Here is a 17,677-nt window from a genome sequence, read left to right as displayed (position 1 = left end):
CTCTAACCCAATAGAGTTTAGAATTATGGTAACCCTGACCGTTGCCACTTAGTTACTCAGCCCATTTTCAAAATTATTGTATCCCTGGCCGATAATACCATTTAAGAGCCGCCTATATTTGTGATTATAATTCTAATCTGCATTGTTTTATATCATTTGTTAGTTACGCTCTCTTGAAACTTTGTTTCGTATAAATGTCTTGAAAAAAGTAAACAAAAATCGATCTGGTTCAGAGGTGTGAAAAGTATTTATGAATGAGGGATTTATATCAATACTTTGAGAGATGATTTCAAACAGTTATGACGAGTACACACGCAAATAGTACATAAATACATACTGTTTGTTAAATATTGGCCTAGTACTATTAACTGTAGAACAGTATTATACAAATATCGTAAAACCAAGCACTGGATGATTGAAATGAATGATACAAACTTTGGGTTTTAAATGTAAAATATTTTATGATTGAATACGGATTTTTCAAAGTTTTTGCAAATCCCAATTTGACGAATTTGGACACTTTTAATAAAAAATGGCGTGGCAATGTACATAATTCTTTGATTTAGATATATATACTGTTTTAAACATTTTTTTCATGTTAAGACTGTTTGGATTTATAACTCATACATTTTCGCTTGTATTTGGTAGAATAATGGATTTATGCCCATCCTTTTAGCATTCAGGCAGGAAGGTATTACTGAAATATTATCACTCGTTTCATATCACGACAAAACAATTAACGAGTCAACAATCTGTTGTTACGTTCAAAGTTGATTGAGACCAATGTGTTAGTTTGAAATTATTGATGCATGTAAATATGTAAGGGAAGCATTTAACCAATCCTAGTCTTTTTTAAATACCAAAGAAATGTAAACATTAAGTTGTATGTATTGCTTTGAAATGATTTTCAATCTTTGACTAAAAACGCGTTCTTTTGGTGTGAAAACAAATATTTTGAACAATAGTTAGGCATAATAGTATAATATCCATAGTATATAAAAAGCAAAACTATCTTTACTGCCTTGTTAACTTGTTTAAATAACTGTTGTTTTGCGCTGTATTTTGTTTCAGAATTTTCGTGAAACCCATTGTTTTGTTGTAACTTATTATATGCGAAAGACGATAAATAAATGTATAAGTCGTAATAAACTGTATGTTTTGTTCTGTTGCGTTGTTTTAAGAATATCTTCAAGCCAATACAAACAGACTGACATTTAAACCAATATTATCTTTAAATCGTTAGCTATTACATACACTGAACAGGTATCACGCCTTAATACATATGTTGCATAGTGTAACTAGATACAGACTATAGATTGCTGCATGCTTGAATAACCTTACTATTACATTGTACAGTGATCTGATAAGCCAGTCTCACTTGAGCCACCAACGTAGTAACATCATTAAATAGTAGAGCGCACATAAGTGTTTGTTATTACTATGTTTATTCACATAAGTGAAATAACAAGTACGCATAACATCAACATAATTATGAAACATGGTGTCAGAAGTATTTGAGTGATTTATCCACCTCACATAAATTTAAAAAATGGATTTAAGTGGGATCCAAGCTCCGCGAATGGACTGGAACTCGTCCAATTTACCCGAAGTATTTGACAAATTTGAACGTCACGTGAAGCTCATGTTTAGTTGACCTTTGAAGAAACAATCAGAGGAAGAACATGTATCATATTTCTTATTGTGGATTGGTGACAGAGGACGTGACATTCACAGCACGTGGAAAGACATTTCGCCAGAAAGTGCAGAGAAGATGAAAATATATTATGAACGTTTCAGAAATTACGTGCAGCCAAAGTTAAATCCAATTTTTGCCCGGTTGCAGACACGTAATTGTTAACTCTGACCATAAGCCCTTATCTGCGATCATGAAGAGGCCATTACATGCAGCACCACCTCGTTTGCAAAGGAACATGCTTAGTTTGCAAAAATATGACCTTGATGTAAGACATGAGAGCGGGAAAGAAGTTGCCATCGGCGATATCCTGTCACGACAGCCAATGTCAGACTGTTCTGAAATCAAAGTTATTGACCTACACGTTCACACGGTGCTCTTGAGCATGACCTATACTGACCGAAGTCTAGAAAACGTGAGAAACGAGACAAGAACTGACCTACAGATGATTGCCCTGAAACAGACTATACTTTGAGGATGGCCAAGTTCTAGGTCAGATTGCCCTGACTTGATACGGGAGTATTCAATCACAGGGACGAACTATCGAAAGCCGATGACCTAATTTTTAGAGGGCAGAGACTGGTCATTCCCAAGCGACTCCGACCACACATGTTAGAACAAGTTCATTGAGGTCACATAGGCATTGAAAAAAGCACACACAGAGCCTTAGATGTTATGTTCTGGCCAGGAATGTGCAAGCAAATTACTGAGTACATAATGAGCTGTACAATTTGCTTATCGCATAGAAACTCAAACCAAAAAGAACCGTTAACACCCCATGAAATTCCACAGGGTCCATGGCAGGAGGTTGTCACAGACATATTCCATTTTGATGGAAATGACTACTGCAGCAGATACTTTGAAATAGACAAACGTCCGGACATGTTGTCCACAACAGTTGTCAGAAAACTGACGTCACGCTTCAGTACCCATGGCATTCCGATGCGTATTTTCAGTGACAACGGACTTCAGTATACATCGGACGTATTTCAAAATTTTGTCAAATTATGGCATATTGAGCATGTCACATCTAGTCCACATCATCCAAAGTCAAACGGACTTGCTGAACGGACAGTACAGACTGTGAAAAGACTTCTACAAAAAGCAAAATACAGTGGCAATTAACCATACTTAGCCTTTCTAGAGTATAAGAACACTCCAGACTCAGATTGCAATCAATCACCAGTGCAGTTGCTGATGAGTAGGAGAACTAGGTCAATTATGCCTACAACGATTCCCCAGCTTCTTCCCAAAGTCGTTTATCCAGACTTTGTCCGATCTTCAATTCAAACTTCCAAAAATAAACAAAAAACAATTATGACAAAACCGCAAAACCACTCCCCAGATTACATTTGAATGAATCTGTGAGGTTCCAGGTAGGAAAACTCTTGAAATAAGCTAAGGTTATCGAAATACATTATGCTTACTCTTACATAATACAAACACCTTATGGTCAGGTATACAGGAGAAATCGCCGCTACCTTATCAGAACCAATGAGGATTTCCCACAGATATAAGATTTTACACCTGTTGCAAAAAATCATTCAAGCACTGATAAACAGGTCGAACAACCAACAAACAATAGTGCACTGAATATTCAACATCCCTCTGTACCTGTAGATAAGCCAATTTCACCTTATCAGACACAATCAGGTAGAATAGTGCAGCCGAGTCAGCGATACGCAGAAAATGAATGGACTAAATAAATGTTCAGAATGTTGTTTATGTTTATGGTTATGTTACATTGATCAACACATCAAATTATTAGTATTAACAAGTTTAATATATATATATGTGTGTTATTGCTGGTCGTTTTATGTGCTTATTAATATAAACATAAATATTTTAACATATTTTTATTGAAGAGAAATTTCCCTCTTAACAAAACAAAGGGGATGTTGCATAGTGTAACTAGATACAGACTATAGATTGCTGCATGCTTGAATAACCTTACTATTACATTGTATAGTGAGCTGATAAGCCAGTCTCACTTGAGCCACCAACGTAGTAACATCATTAAATAGTACATAAATATATTGTTAAATAAACAGCCCTATATTTATTACCAAGGGGGGAGTGTTTAACAACGTTTCTATTTATATTTTGTTTGTGGTCTCATGGAGGAATTACTTTTAAGATACTATACATTGGCAAAGTATAAAAATCCCATTAAAAATAACATATTATACTTAAATATTACATTAACATATAACTATTTACGCAAAAAAGTCAGTGTTCAAAGTAACACAATTTTGTTTGAAATCTCTTCAGAGTAATGGCCTTTGTCGTACATAATCATACAAATTTACAACGTGCTGCGTGCATAGCCCATATGTTGTTTATGTTAAGGCGATGTGACAGTGCCATCACATGAACAGATAGATAAAATAGTCTTGTTAGGGTTTTTACTATTTAGGAATTTAAAATACACATTAAACAGCTTATTATTTAGCATGACATGGGCCTAAAATAACTTTGACAATAATACAGCATTAACAAAGACATTATATGAATTGATATCAAACCATCTCCCCCTAACACACTAATATAATAATAAATGCAACAAGATGTGTTTGTGAAACACTATGTTCCCCCATAAATTTGAATTTTGACCTTAACCTTTGACCTTGACCTTTGACCTTGAAGAATGACATTGACTTTGACGTTTCACCACTCAAAATGTGCAGCTCCATGAGATACACATTTATGCCAAATATCAAGTTGCTATCTTCAATATTGCAAAAGATATGGCAAATGTTAAAGTTTGACGCAAACCAACAAACAAACCCACAGACAGGGCAAAAACAATATGTCCCCCACTATACATTGGTGCACATTAAAATATTGACTACGCCTTAGAACAAAGAATTATTATAATGTAAAGCCTATTTTTATATTATGTCAGCTGTATTTATTATTTTATGTGTGCAATACGATCGAAGCTTTTTTATTACTTGTATTACATTTTGGTTATCATATTAATCATTAAACCTTTAGTAAGAAGATCTATTGTATGTAGTATATTTGTTTTGAGGGCCGTATAAAGTTTACGCTTATAATACTACTATAGTAGTATACTGCGTTTATTTTCATGTTTAACGTTGTTTATGTCGCGATTAAATAACATTACGTCTTAATTATTTTTTACAGAAGAAAGTATCCATAACTACCAAACATATGAAAATAAACCGACTCATTAGATTAGATTTAATTGCTTTTATTTTAGAATAAAAACAAGTGCACCGTTTGACATATTCTTAAAGTATGCAGATAGCAGGGATGAATTATAACGGCCTAATTGAATATCGACCTATTTGTATACAATCTTAACGTATAGTTTGTTCCCAGTTGATAGAGCATATAACTTATTATGCGAGATTGTGCCGTCGATCTCCAGCCAGGGCATAACGTGTGTGCTGATTGGCCAAGAAATGCTTTATATGGTCATTCTTGACCTACATTTGATTCATGTAAGGCATGTGTCAGTTACTAGCATACGAATGTGCACTTATTACTTGTATGCCACCTGACAAATGAAAAGTGTTAGTTGGGTTACTGACCGCCGCAAAATAAAGCACATTCTTTTGAAAATAGCGTTCTATACTTGTAAGAACTGTGTTCTTATTTATGTCTAAAGTTAAAAACTCGTAATAATAGACAGAAAAAAATAATATTAAAACTGCCTAGGAATCTTCAGCAGAAGATATTTTATTGTGTTGTACGCTTTTCAAGTCCATTATTTGAGACAGTTAGCGAAATGATTGACAGAAAAGCTTAGAGCTCACATCACAACACAATGGTTGGCAATATTGACAGCAAAGTATAAAGCTCACATCACAAAACAGAGTATTACAACATTGACAGCAAAGCTTAAAGCTCACATCATAAAACAGAGGTTGACAACATTAACAGCAAAGCTTAAAACTCACATCAACACTCAGAGGTTGACAACATTGACAGCAAAGCTTAAAGCTCACATCATAAAACAGAGGTTGACAACATTAACAGCAAAGCATAAAACTCACATCAACACTCAGAGGTTGACAACATTAACAGCAAAGCTTAAAACTCACATCAACACTCAGAGGTTGACAACATTAACAGCAAAGCTTAAAACTCACATCAAAACACAGAGGTTTACAAAATAAACAGAACAGCTTAAAGCTCACATCACATCACAGAGACTGACAACAGTCACATAAAAGCTTTAAACTCACATCACAACACAGAGGTTGACAACATTGACAGCATACCTTAAAATTCACTTTAGAGAACAGAAAATGACAACATTGACAGCGAAGCTTAAAGCTCACATCAAAACACAGATGTTGACAACATTAACATCAAATCTTTAAGCTCACATCACAACACAGAGGTTGACAACATTAACAGTAAAGCTTAAAGCTCACATCACAGCACAGAGGTGGACAACATTAACAGCAAAGCTTAAAACTCACATCAAAATACAGAGGTTGACAACATTAACAGCAAAGCTTAAAGCTTACATCACAACAAAGAGGTCGACAACATTTACAGTAAAGCTTAAAGCTCACAATACAACACAGAGGTTAACAAAATAAACAGAACAGCTTAAAGATCACATCACAACACAGAGGTTGACAACATTTACATAAAAGCTTAAAACTCACATCACAACACAGAGGTTGACAACATTGACAGCATACCTTAAAATCCACTTTAGAGAACAGAAGTTGACAACATTGACAGCGAAGCTTAAAGCTCACATCAAAACACAGATATTTACAAAATTAACATCAAAGCATTTAGCTCACATCACAACACAGATGTTGACAACATTAACAGCAAAGCTTAAAGCTCACATCACAACACAGAGGTTGACAACATTAACAGCAAAGCTTTAAACTCACACCACAACACAGAGGTTGACAACATAAAAAGCAAAGCTTAAAACTCACATCATAACACAGAGGTTAAAAACATAAACGGCAAAGATTTAAGCTCACATCACAGCACAGAGGTTGACAACATTGACAGCAAAGCTTAAAGCTTACATCACAACACATAGTTTGACAACGTGAACATACAAGTTTAAAGGTCACATCACAACACAGAGGTTGACACCATTAACAGCAAAGCTTAAAACTAACATCATAACACAGAGGTTGACAACATTAACAGCAAAGCTTAAAGCTTACAACACAGAGATTGACAACATTGACGACCCAGAGATTGACAAAATTGACGACACAGCTTGAAACACACATTAAAACACAGAGGTTGACACTATTAACAGCATGGCTTATAACTCACTTCACAACACAGAGGTTGACAACATTAACAGCAAATCTTAAAACTTACATCACAACACAGAGGTTGAGAAAATTAACAGCAAAGCTTAACACTCACATCAAAACACATAGGTTGACAAAATTAACAGCAAAGCTTAAAACTCACATCACACGACAGTGGTTGACTACATTAAAAGCAAAGGTTAAGTGTCACATCATAAAACAGCGGTTGACAACATTGGCAGCAAAGCTTAAAACTAACATCAAAACAGAGAGTTTAACAACATAAACATTAAATCTTAAAGCTCACATCACAGCACAGAGGTTGCCAACATTTACAGCAAAGCTTAAAACTTATATCACAACACAGAGGTTGCCAACATTGACAACAAAACTGAAAGCTCACATAACAACACAGAGATTGACAACATTGACGACAAAGCTTGAAACTCACATCAAAACACAGAGGTTGGCAACATTAACAGTAAAGTTTAAAGCTCACATCACAACACAGAGATTAACGACATTGACGACAAAGCTTAAAACTCACATCACAACACAGAGGTTGAAAACATTGACAGCAAAGCTTAACTAGATAATTTGATTATCTTATGTGCAGTGCGATTCGACACTTTATCTTTACTAGGGACAAGTTTGTCGACAAGTATTATTTTTTTGTGATTAATACGTTGTGCATATAACGCCTTCTAATTATAACACAAAACGTGTTCTAAATTATACGCCATTTTAAACAAACACAACGCATTCACAATTTGTAACTAAGTTATTAAATTGCGTTCAATCGATTACACTTATTATTGTTAGAAAATACAAATATCCAGAACCAAAATATTCAAACATTGCTGATAAATTTAGAAAAATGAACAAAAACTTGATATTCATAGGATTTTAATTAAAACATCACAACCGCGCACTTGTTTTTTTCCTTATAAAAAAAACAAACACTTTACGGATAAATTTGCATGTATGCGAAGTAGTGAACATATGCATTACATAAGTTTAAACGTTGTAGCAAAGTGAAAAATGAGTAGACTTAGATAAAACTGTTAGTTACGGATTTTACCTCTTAATAAATGCTTTGTTTGTCTTAATTAAGTCTTGAGATATTTCAATAAAGATACATGCACATGCTCGCAAAGATAACCTTGTGGTTACAGTTAAGAGACTGGAATCGAATCGGAACATGGAATATGGTGTGGACAAGTTCGCTTGTAACAGTCAAAATTTAGTGCACATAGATTGAAGCGCAGTTAATTGGAAAATAATTTTCTTATCAATTAAAGTTCCGTTCAAAATTAAGAACCTAATTATGTACCTTTTCAATTTAAAGCCTGTTCTCTGGTTTGCCGTCTTATTCCATAATGGAAATCTGGAGAATATGGGCGGTTAAGTAACGTTTACGTTCTTTACAATAAAGACTACATTAAAACAATTATTTATGAACAAACACATTTTTGCTATGATTAGTTAATATATGAAATAAATATTGGAACACAATGTGTTTTAAAAAGCATTTATGCTATCGTATTTTCATAATTATTTGGGAAAAATACTTTTTTCGTCAGCTAACAGCCTGATTTTATAATAGTAATTAGTTTTAAAAATCTCTTTAGTAAGTCGTTTTTACACTATTCGATGACCAGCTTTGATGTCAGAAAGTACATTGTAAGATTTGTATTAGCTTATTCTTTCTTAACGTTTTTGCATTATTATCTACGTATTCTACAGCAGTACATACGACAACAAAACAACGTAATCAATAATTAGCAAGCTATATCCGATTTTTCTTCTCAGCACTACAATATTTTCATGCATATACAAAGTGTGTATGAATACCAGCTTTAGTTTGAAAATAGTCAGGTCCATGGTTATTAATTATTAAAAATTAATTAAAACGATGAACCAACACATCTGATAAGTCAATGTTTTAACCGAACAAAAATAACATATTTGTTGATCTGATATATTTATATTAACACATTAAGGCTAAAAACGAGAAACTGTTGTTTTTTAACAACAACAACGGTAATATACGGTTTTATATGTTGATATTTATAATAGACCTGCACATTCGTAGATGTTATAATTTTCAGGATACAGGATCAACAGAAATGAACAGGCGTGCCAGTGTGGTTTTGCTGCTTTTGATCTGGATCCCTATTGTCAGGGGCGATTTCCCGTGCCTTTGTTGCTATTCTCTCGAGGCGTCTGTGTACCAAGAGAAAACTCTGAACGCCGGAACGCTTGGTAAGGGATTGTATCTTAGGAGACAAACAAACGTCAACAGCCGTCAATTGCTTCTTAAATCAGTCGCAAAACCATTGTTTCTATTAAGTCACTAACATGTAAATCAAACATAAACTTTAAATTTTACAATAATAATTAAACCTGCAAATAATCATGATATTTTGAGGACGTAATTAGCAAATCCTTTTATTATTAAACCTGCAATATGTCGCTTCATAAGCAATATATCAATGATAATTTACACTCCTTACTTATCTTTTTAAAATTATATAAGAAGGTTCCACGATGAAATAAGAAATTGTAAAATTGTATAGGCATTATGCACTGTTTACATTTATACCCAGTTAGGAATTGCAATAAGCTTTCAATACTGCAATAATAAAATTATATAAATGCGCGTATTTTACAATTATGTCGATATAAAAAAATAATATTTTTTTAAGGATATATGTATGAGTTTGATTGTAAGCCATTGTACGACAATTTGACCATCCCAGACAATTCATGGACTGCCATTCAGTTTGAACACAAGGTACTCATGACTGCAACAACATTGGAAACATTCATATTTTACCTGCAATGGTTTAGACTATATATACAATTATATGATAATTATATTATTTTATTTAAACACTCATGGTTGTAGTTCAAACATCGGTAGTTTGTACGTCGTGTGGGTGTTCAAGATTTATTTTAACGTTAAATCTTGTAGCTGTAAATTCGCATTTCTTCGTTTGTTCAAAATGAGTTATAAAATATAAAATATCATGGTCAAAACGTATTAATAGCAAATAAAAAATATATATAAATACATAAATAATATAAAGAATTTATATATTTTGCTTACAAATGCATACTGTTGTTTCCAGATCGGTTATGTCCCGATGACACAGGACCAGGTGATTCAGCAATGCCCGGGAAGTATCCCTACAGGGGACCAAGGTGAATATACATTGTTCATACAAATATACCGACACATAAAATTATATCATTGAAACGGTTCATGAGATAATACTGTCCGCATACATTGAACACACATTTATGCCTTCTGTGATAACATGTTCAGGATGACAATCCATAAATATTTCGTAAGTCAATATGTTTTTGTTTTGTTTTTTCAATTGTATATTTCGAACTTTATATGTGTTATGCACATTGTTTATAGTAATACATTACCATTTCTCAATTAGTTGCAATGTTGCATGTAAGCAAATAAATATAAAATGTGATTCAATCCAAGCATTGCGTATAAATATCTTACATATACGTAACAAACAAAATGATATAAAGTAATGAGTTGGGTTACAGATGCGATCATTGCTGTGTGTTATTGTTTATATAAGTGTTTTATGTACTTCTATGTAAAACAATGTGTATTTTGTGAACAAATATATGTAATCTAAACAAGAATAAATACCCTGAGAAATATTGACAAAATCTCGAGGTAGGTTAATAGCATTTGTAAATGAAGGAACGAAATCCTCTAAATGTTTGTATTTGTCTTCAGTGGCCGAAACGTCGTCAGCTACCACGTCTACAACGCATCTTTCTTCGACTGAGTCACCAACAACTCATTCTCCTTCAACAGGACCACAAACAACATCCCCTCTAACAGCACAACCAACTTTGCCACAACCATCAACAGCGCAATCGATTAAAACCCAGCCACCGACACACCATAATATAACAACCCAAATTACTTCAACCTATATACATGAAACACAACCAATTGAAACACCATCGCCTTCGACTTCACAACCTGCAACACAATCACCAACAACACAAACACCAATCACGCAACTTTCAACACATATCCAACCGATTACATTACAACAGCCTCTATCAACAACCAAGCAATTTACAACAACCCCTTTTCTCATAACATCCAAAGAATCTACAATACAAACGACAAAACCAACCGCGCATCCTTCTTTGACGACAATTCACATCAAACCCCCGTTGACCACCTTGCATCATGCTAATACGCATATGCCGTCAACGACGCATGCACCAGGTTACAAGTCGTTCAATACGCAATTGATTTTCATACTTGAAATAAATGAACATAAAGACTTTACTATGAATCAAAATAGTTTTTGATTTTTTATTCATAATTTAGAAACTGTATAATGTATGAAATGAATACATCTATTACAATTTTTAAACTTGAAAATTATTTTTTAACGAATTATTGAATCAGTGTTGTTATTAAATCTATAATTAACGTTACAATCACAGCATACGGTGGATCACTTTAAGCTTTTTATAAACTTCGTTACTAATTTGAAATATTTTCCAACATGTAGCAAACTCATGCCCAGAGAATGTTGTCACTCACGCTTCGGATCACCAAGGCTACGTTATGTCACGTGGGTACAGCTGTTTCGAATTTGTCAATCATACGAAAACTTGGAACGATGCCGAGGGAAGTTGTCGACATAGGGGAGGTCACCTTACTTCCATCAAGAATCAAGCTGAGGAGAACGCTTTGCTCGTGTTCATGTATGATATTGGAGTCAAGAACAAGACCTGGATTGGGTTAACAGATCAGCATCATGAACATCGTTTTATATGGTCGTCAGGTGGGTTTATATCGTCATATCGTTATACTTTCATCGATGAACGTTTACCAGTTTAATTGTTAGATAAGATTAAGCCATATGCATACAAGTCTAATAAACGTTAAATTGAATAATTTCAATGTAATTCTTCATGTGATCTGGGTTATTTCATTCTATGTGTACGTTTTATGAGTATGCCAACATTTAACTTAAACAAACTTAAAGTACGAGTCATCTTCAACAAGGTCCTGTGCGTTGACCTAAAGTTTATTTTAAGATAAATGTTTGTCACTTTAAGTTTCTCATACTCAGTATGACACCGTATATTCAGGAAGTACATACATGTGTTATCTTTTGCAACAAATGCTCCTTACATGTTCAGGTCTGCCACTTTACTGGACCAACTGGATTCCTGGAAATCAAAACCATCGTTACTTTAACGATGACGATTGCGTTACTCTTGTTCCTGATACTTCAATGGTTTCCGCTTCAAGTTCAAACTCGCTCGGAACCTGGGATGACGTGCACTGCGACATAAAGAAACCTTTCATCTGCCGATTCGGTATATATTAGTGATGTTTTAAAGATTTCTACTCAGAAACACTTACTCTTAATGCATTTCTCTTTCACATTCGAGTATATTTTGCCGATGCATGATCAGTTGTGTGTTTTGGCAATTGAGGCTATGAGCATGTGGACTTAAAATGTGGACGAAATATAATACTATATATATATATATATATATATATATATATATATATATATATATATATATATATATATATATCTATATATATATATATATATATATATATATATATATATATATATATCTATATATATATATATTTATATATATATATATATATATATATATAAAACATATTGTTAATATGTTGAGACAAATATGTGCGTAGCGTAACATTATAACTTGAAACAGAGCAACATCATAAAGCAATACCATAAATAAACAGATCGTCATATTTTGATAAGTTTTTTTCAAACCATTTTAATTTTACATAAAGTGTCAAGTAAAATGCTTTATGTAGATGACCGGTTAAATAACGTCCTTCTATGCACTATTGTGTTAAATTTGTTCGTCTTAATACTAATACATTTACATTACTTTCAGAATCGAATCCATGGTGGCATTTAAGTGGATGAAAGAAAACAATAAACTGAGCAATATGTTGCCGTCGTTATTTTTTATATATACATTTTTATATCATTTATTATCAATAGTATTTACTAACACTATTTCACACATTTACGGCGGTCGGGTAACTAAGTAATAAATGTCCTATGTAAACCGTTAAAAAGCACTAGTAATCAAATCCGCAATCATCTGACTTGTAATTCAGCTGAAATATTAACTGGAATAGCAAGTACTATTATATGTTTCATACCTTTTGGGTGGTCATAACAACGACTATGTGCACACTTATCATTTAAAAGTGATGAAAAAAAGTAAACATGTTCTAACTTATACATTGCAATCACCGTGCGTGTCATGAAAGTCAGTACCTTAATTGACCACAAGTCGGTGTTAATAAGATGAAATTATATAGACGGTGCATGCACATATGATATTCTTAAGTTTAAAACTAGCCATATCTTATTTGATTCCTGTTCTTTTGTTCTATTTTAATTGCCATCATACGTCATTTCTTCAAAAATATTTCAATAGATACCGCACATGTTTTTTAACAAAAATACTCTGAAGTCAGCACTAAATATGTTATTCATAGTAACAAAATGTTATATATCTGTACATACACTATAAGTATTCTACATTGCACATATACACATGTATTAGATAACTACCATTTGCTAATTTGATTTAAAAAATTAAAGCAACATTTTCATGACACATATATCAATTCTCCCGTGTCATCATATTATTATCATTGGATTAATTTATCATTAAATTTATTAACAAATAAAGAGGGATGGTAACAATTATCCGGATATCCGGATATCCGAATACTGGTCAAGTATCCAAATTTTTAAAGAGTATCCGAATACTTGATTAAACGATACTACCCCTGTATGTGCGTAGCGTAACATAATAACTTGAAACTTGGCCGGTATTCATAAAGCACCTAAGTGTAAAAAATAACCGAAGGTTTTCATTTTGCCTTAGATTTTTACGGTTTTTCCCTTAAATTTGAGGAACTGCCTTAAAGGGATCTTTTCACGATTTGGTAAATTGACAAAATTGAAAAAAGTTGTTTCAGATTCGCAAATTTTCGTTTTAGTTATGATATGTGTGAGGTAACAGTATTACTGGACATTTACCATAGTCCAATATAGCCATAATATGTATCTTTTGACGATTTGAAAACCTAAAAATTATAAAGCGTTGCAACGCGAAACGATTGAATAATTTGGTGCGTTCTGTTGTTGTCGTTTACATTTATGAAACAACGAAGATTGCTTATATAAGGTATAAAATACTTACACTTTGTGTACTCGGCGGAATAACCGAGAGGGCTAATGCGTTTTTACTTAGACTAACTCCAGGACTCCCGGGGTCACTGGTTCGAGCCCTGGTACCGGCTACTTTTTTTCCCCTTTTATAAAATTTTATTCTTGATTTTTTACTGGAGCTTTTAAGATCCAATGTTTACATTTATCAATATAAAGCATTTAATGACAAACTTCAAAATATGCCACCATCTGTGAAAAGGCCACTTTAAGTCATATTCACAAACTTCCTAACCTTAGAAATACGCCTAAGGTTCACCGTTTTTTCCTTAAAAGTTAAGGGACGTAGACACCTCCCTTAACTCCAAAGAAATCACCTTAAAAATGGCGTCGTAGCGGACGTGTTCCAGAATGTTTTCTTCGAACTAAAAAAAAAATCATCAAACGTATATGTTTTCTTCAACATTTATCATCGTTCTAAACACAGACCGATGTATGTACTCGAACGACTTGAATATCCGAATTTTAAACAGTATAACAACAACAACTTTAGCGGAAGTAAAATTGTTGTCATTCGACGGGCGACTTGGATCGCAAACCATAGTTTCCATGGTCTGACTTAACTGAGATCGAAGTCACTTTGGTGCGACTAATCTGGTCTCATTGGATGAACTAGACAAAAACGGCCATTCCTCTGGTTCAAAGATGGCGGCAAATGGTAAGATGTGTGAACGCTTTTTTTATTTTCGTTGAGATTTGTTCATATGTCTTGCACCCAGAGATAATTAAGCTGTCCATATGTCTTTATCGATGTTTTTATGCTATATCATGTAATATATGTAATATAAATAAATATTTGGTGACAAAATGCCTATTTAAGTGGATTAATCTGTTTATGTACAGCACCTATATTGTTTCTGAGCACGAACTCGGAAGCGTTAGAAATAAAGTTATACAATAAACTCAAATGTACACTCAAAAGAATTATTTACTATTCGCTTATGCTTTGACAGCGTTTGCAGAGGCTGGCTATAGCTATCAAAACTTATTAGCCAGGGGCGGCAGGGCACTTAATTATCATGATATGAAATATTATTGTTCAGTATAGTATATTACGGTTACCTCAATTTAAAACCAATGTTGTTGTTTGTTTAATGTACGTAATATATATGTTTGATTTGATATTTTGTCGGTCCATTAAGACAATCTTTTTTTAGCTCAATGCGTGCCATCCCAACAATTGCCAGTTTCCTGGAGTATTCACATAACTAAAAGTGATTGGTCGTAAACTTATTTCAACACCAATCTCTAGTAGTACAGTTACTGTCAGTAACTGACTTACAATTACTAATGTGTCAGTTACTACACATGCATCCCATGCTTGCATGTCCAGGATTTGAAATGAGTACATGGAGATCAACAGTAAAATTCCCCCCACTCGAAGTTCCTTGTTGATCCAGCTTTTACAAAGTCTATGGCCTTTACAATCACCCACCATCCATCGTCCGCAACTGTGGAGCTGCTAGTTTCCAAGTGGTCAAGGATCAAGGGCAAGCAAGCCGGAAACATTTTTTAAATTATCTCATAGAAATTGGTACATTGTGTATGTTGTTTAAACTTACATAACATCATTATGAAATAAAAACTTGTCAAAGCTGAAATTAATGATAACTGACTATGCACTGTTTTATATTTTATGAATTTGGCAGCATGGTTTTATAGGATATATTTAAAGGGGCCTTTTCACAGATTTTGGCATTTTTTAACTTATTCATTAAACGCTTTATATTGATAAATGTAAACATTGGATCGTAAAAGCTCCAGTAAAAAATCAAGAATAAAATTTAAAAAAGGAAAAGAACATTGCCCGGAGCAGGTTTCGAACCAGTGACCCCTGGAGTCCTGCCAGAGTCCTGAAGTAAAAACGCTTAAGCCTACTGAGCTATTCCGCCGAGTACACATACGTAGCGTATTTTATACGTTATATAAGCAATCTTCGTAGTTGCACACAATTTAACGACAAAAACAGAACTCTCCAAATTATTCAATCGTTTCGCGTTGCAACGCTTTATAATTTTTAGGTTTTAAAATCGTCAAAAGATGCATATAATGGCTATATTAGAGCATGGTAAATGTTCAGTATTACTGTTTCCTCACTTATATCATAACTAAAACGAAAATTTGCGAATCTGAAACAACTTTTTTCAATTTTGTCAATTTACCAAAGCGTGAAAAGATCCCTTTAACCCTGGCTATTGGTTTTGTACTGTCAGTAGATGACCTTATTATTTGAAATAATGCTTGAATTTATTTGTGTCAGTCACTGAGTGTGGAGGCGTGACCGAATGTGATCCCTTATGGTACTGTTGTCATAATGTAATACTTGTGCTAATACATACTAACTAATTGTATACAATTTATTAAATGTTAATACGTGAACTGCTTATAAACAAAGCGCTGAAATATCAGTGTAAAAATACTCGTGAACTTCGTGTTCAAGTGACATGAGATGCCTTGAAATTGTTTTTTTTTTAAGTTTTAAATGTGTAAGTTATTTTGTTATTGGAGACATGTGATGAATTATGGCGATTCAATAGTTTTGTCATTACGAAAGAGAATACAAAGTATGTAATTATAGGTCACTCCAAACCAGAATAATTGGTGAAAACAATATCCTTCAAATAACTGCATAAACATTGGGATATGCATTTTCCAGATTTTTCATCATGAGTCAAAAACATGAGCAAGAATTGTTAACTGTTTTAGGTATTATCTGCCTAAGTAAATGTTGAGTGCGAACTGCACATCATAATTATGATATTGGTTCTTTTTTCATGAACAATGAAATCATAGCACAATGTACTATAATCTGTAGATTAGGTAACCTTTTCCATTGTTTATCAGTCTATTAACAACCATGTATTGTAATAGTCTTACATATAGATGATTCAAGTGTTGTTTATTCATAGAGAAATAACTGATGGAACTTGGAAATAATTTGATATGGAAACATTTGTTATCAGGAACCTTGATTTTGAATTTTATTATAGTTTTGTTCAGTGAATATAGAGTATTATGTTTTGCGTTTATTTTTGTTATGGATTTTGTTGTTGTTCTGGTTTAAAATATATAAATAAATCACATGAAGAAAAGAGAATCTAGTTAAAATTTTATTTATTATTAAATAATTGTATAATACGGCAAAACATAATTGCAAGAATGTTGAGTGAACACATTTATTCAAATAAAAGTTTCGTTCAACCCAATACAATAAAATATGCATCATTTAAAATGGACAAATAATACATTATTACATATAACTGTATCATGAATCACAAGTTATATAGCATTTAGACGGCTATACTCTTATAAGTTGAGCCTTGCTCTGTGAAAATAGGATTTAATGCATCTGCGTAAATTGTTTTACCAGATTGCCTGTTCAGTCCACACTAATCAGG

The 17,677-nt window shown here is 33.2% G+C and overlaps 2 protein-coding genes across 9 annotated transcripts in view; one reads left to right on the top strand and one right to left on the bottom strand.

The window, feature by feature from the left end:
* LOC127850136 (PR domain zinc finger protein 4-like) overlaps positions 1–17,677 on the bottom strand; it is a 134,222-nt gene that overhangs the window by 53,979 nt on the left and 62,566 nt on the right. The window lies entirely within an intron of this gene.
* LOC127850143 (uncharacterized) overlaps positions 8,091–17,677 on the top strand; it is a 341,679-nt gene continuing 332,092 nt past the window's right edge. Inside the window, exons 1-8 of one of the 6 annotated variants that reach the window (XM_052382955.1) lie at positions 8,091–8,177; positions 9,078–9,231; positions 9,675–9,763; positions 10,101–10,173; positions 10,739–11,245; positions 11,538–11,813; positions 12,175–12,354; positions 12,925–12,983. In XM_052382955.1, coding sequence (XP_052238915.1) covers positions 8,106–8,177; positions 9,078–9,231; positions 9,675–9,763; positions 10,101–10,173; positions 10,739–11,245; positions 11,538–11,813; positions 12,175–12,354; positions 12,925–12,956 — 1,383 coding nt within the window. In that variant the 5' untranslated portion in view covers positions 8,091–8,105 and the 3' untranslated portion in view covers positions 12,957–12,983. Of the gene's footprint in view, positions 8,178–8,280; positions 8,375–9,077; positions 9,232–9,674; positions 9,764–10,100; positions 10,174–10,738; positions 11,246–11,537; positions 11,814–12,174; positions 12,355–12,924; positions 12,984–17,677 lie in introns of those variants that run through there. The other 5 variants (XM_052382956.1, XM_052382957.1, XM_052382959.1 and 2 more) reach the window with 5 other exon arrangements.

Source organism: Dreissena polymorpha, chromosome 11 (genome assembly GCF_020536995.1).
Source record: "Dreissena polymorpha isolate Duluth1 chromosome 11, UMN_Dpol_1.0, whole genome shotgun sequence".
In the NCBI taxonomy this organism is placed as follows: domain Eukaryota; kingdom Metazoa; phylum Mollusca; class Bivalvia; order Myida; family Dreissenidae; genus Dreissena; species Dreissena polymorpha.
This window is presented reverse-complemented; position numbering and strand designations above follow the sequence as displayed.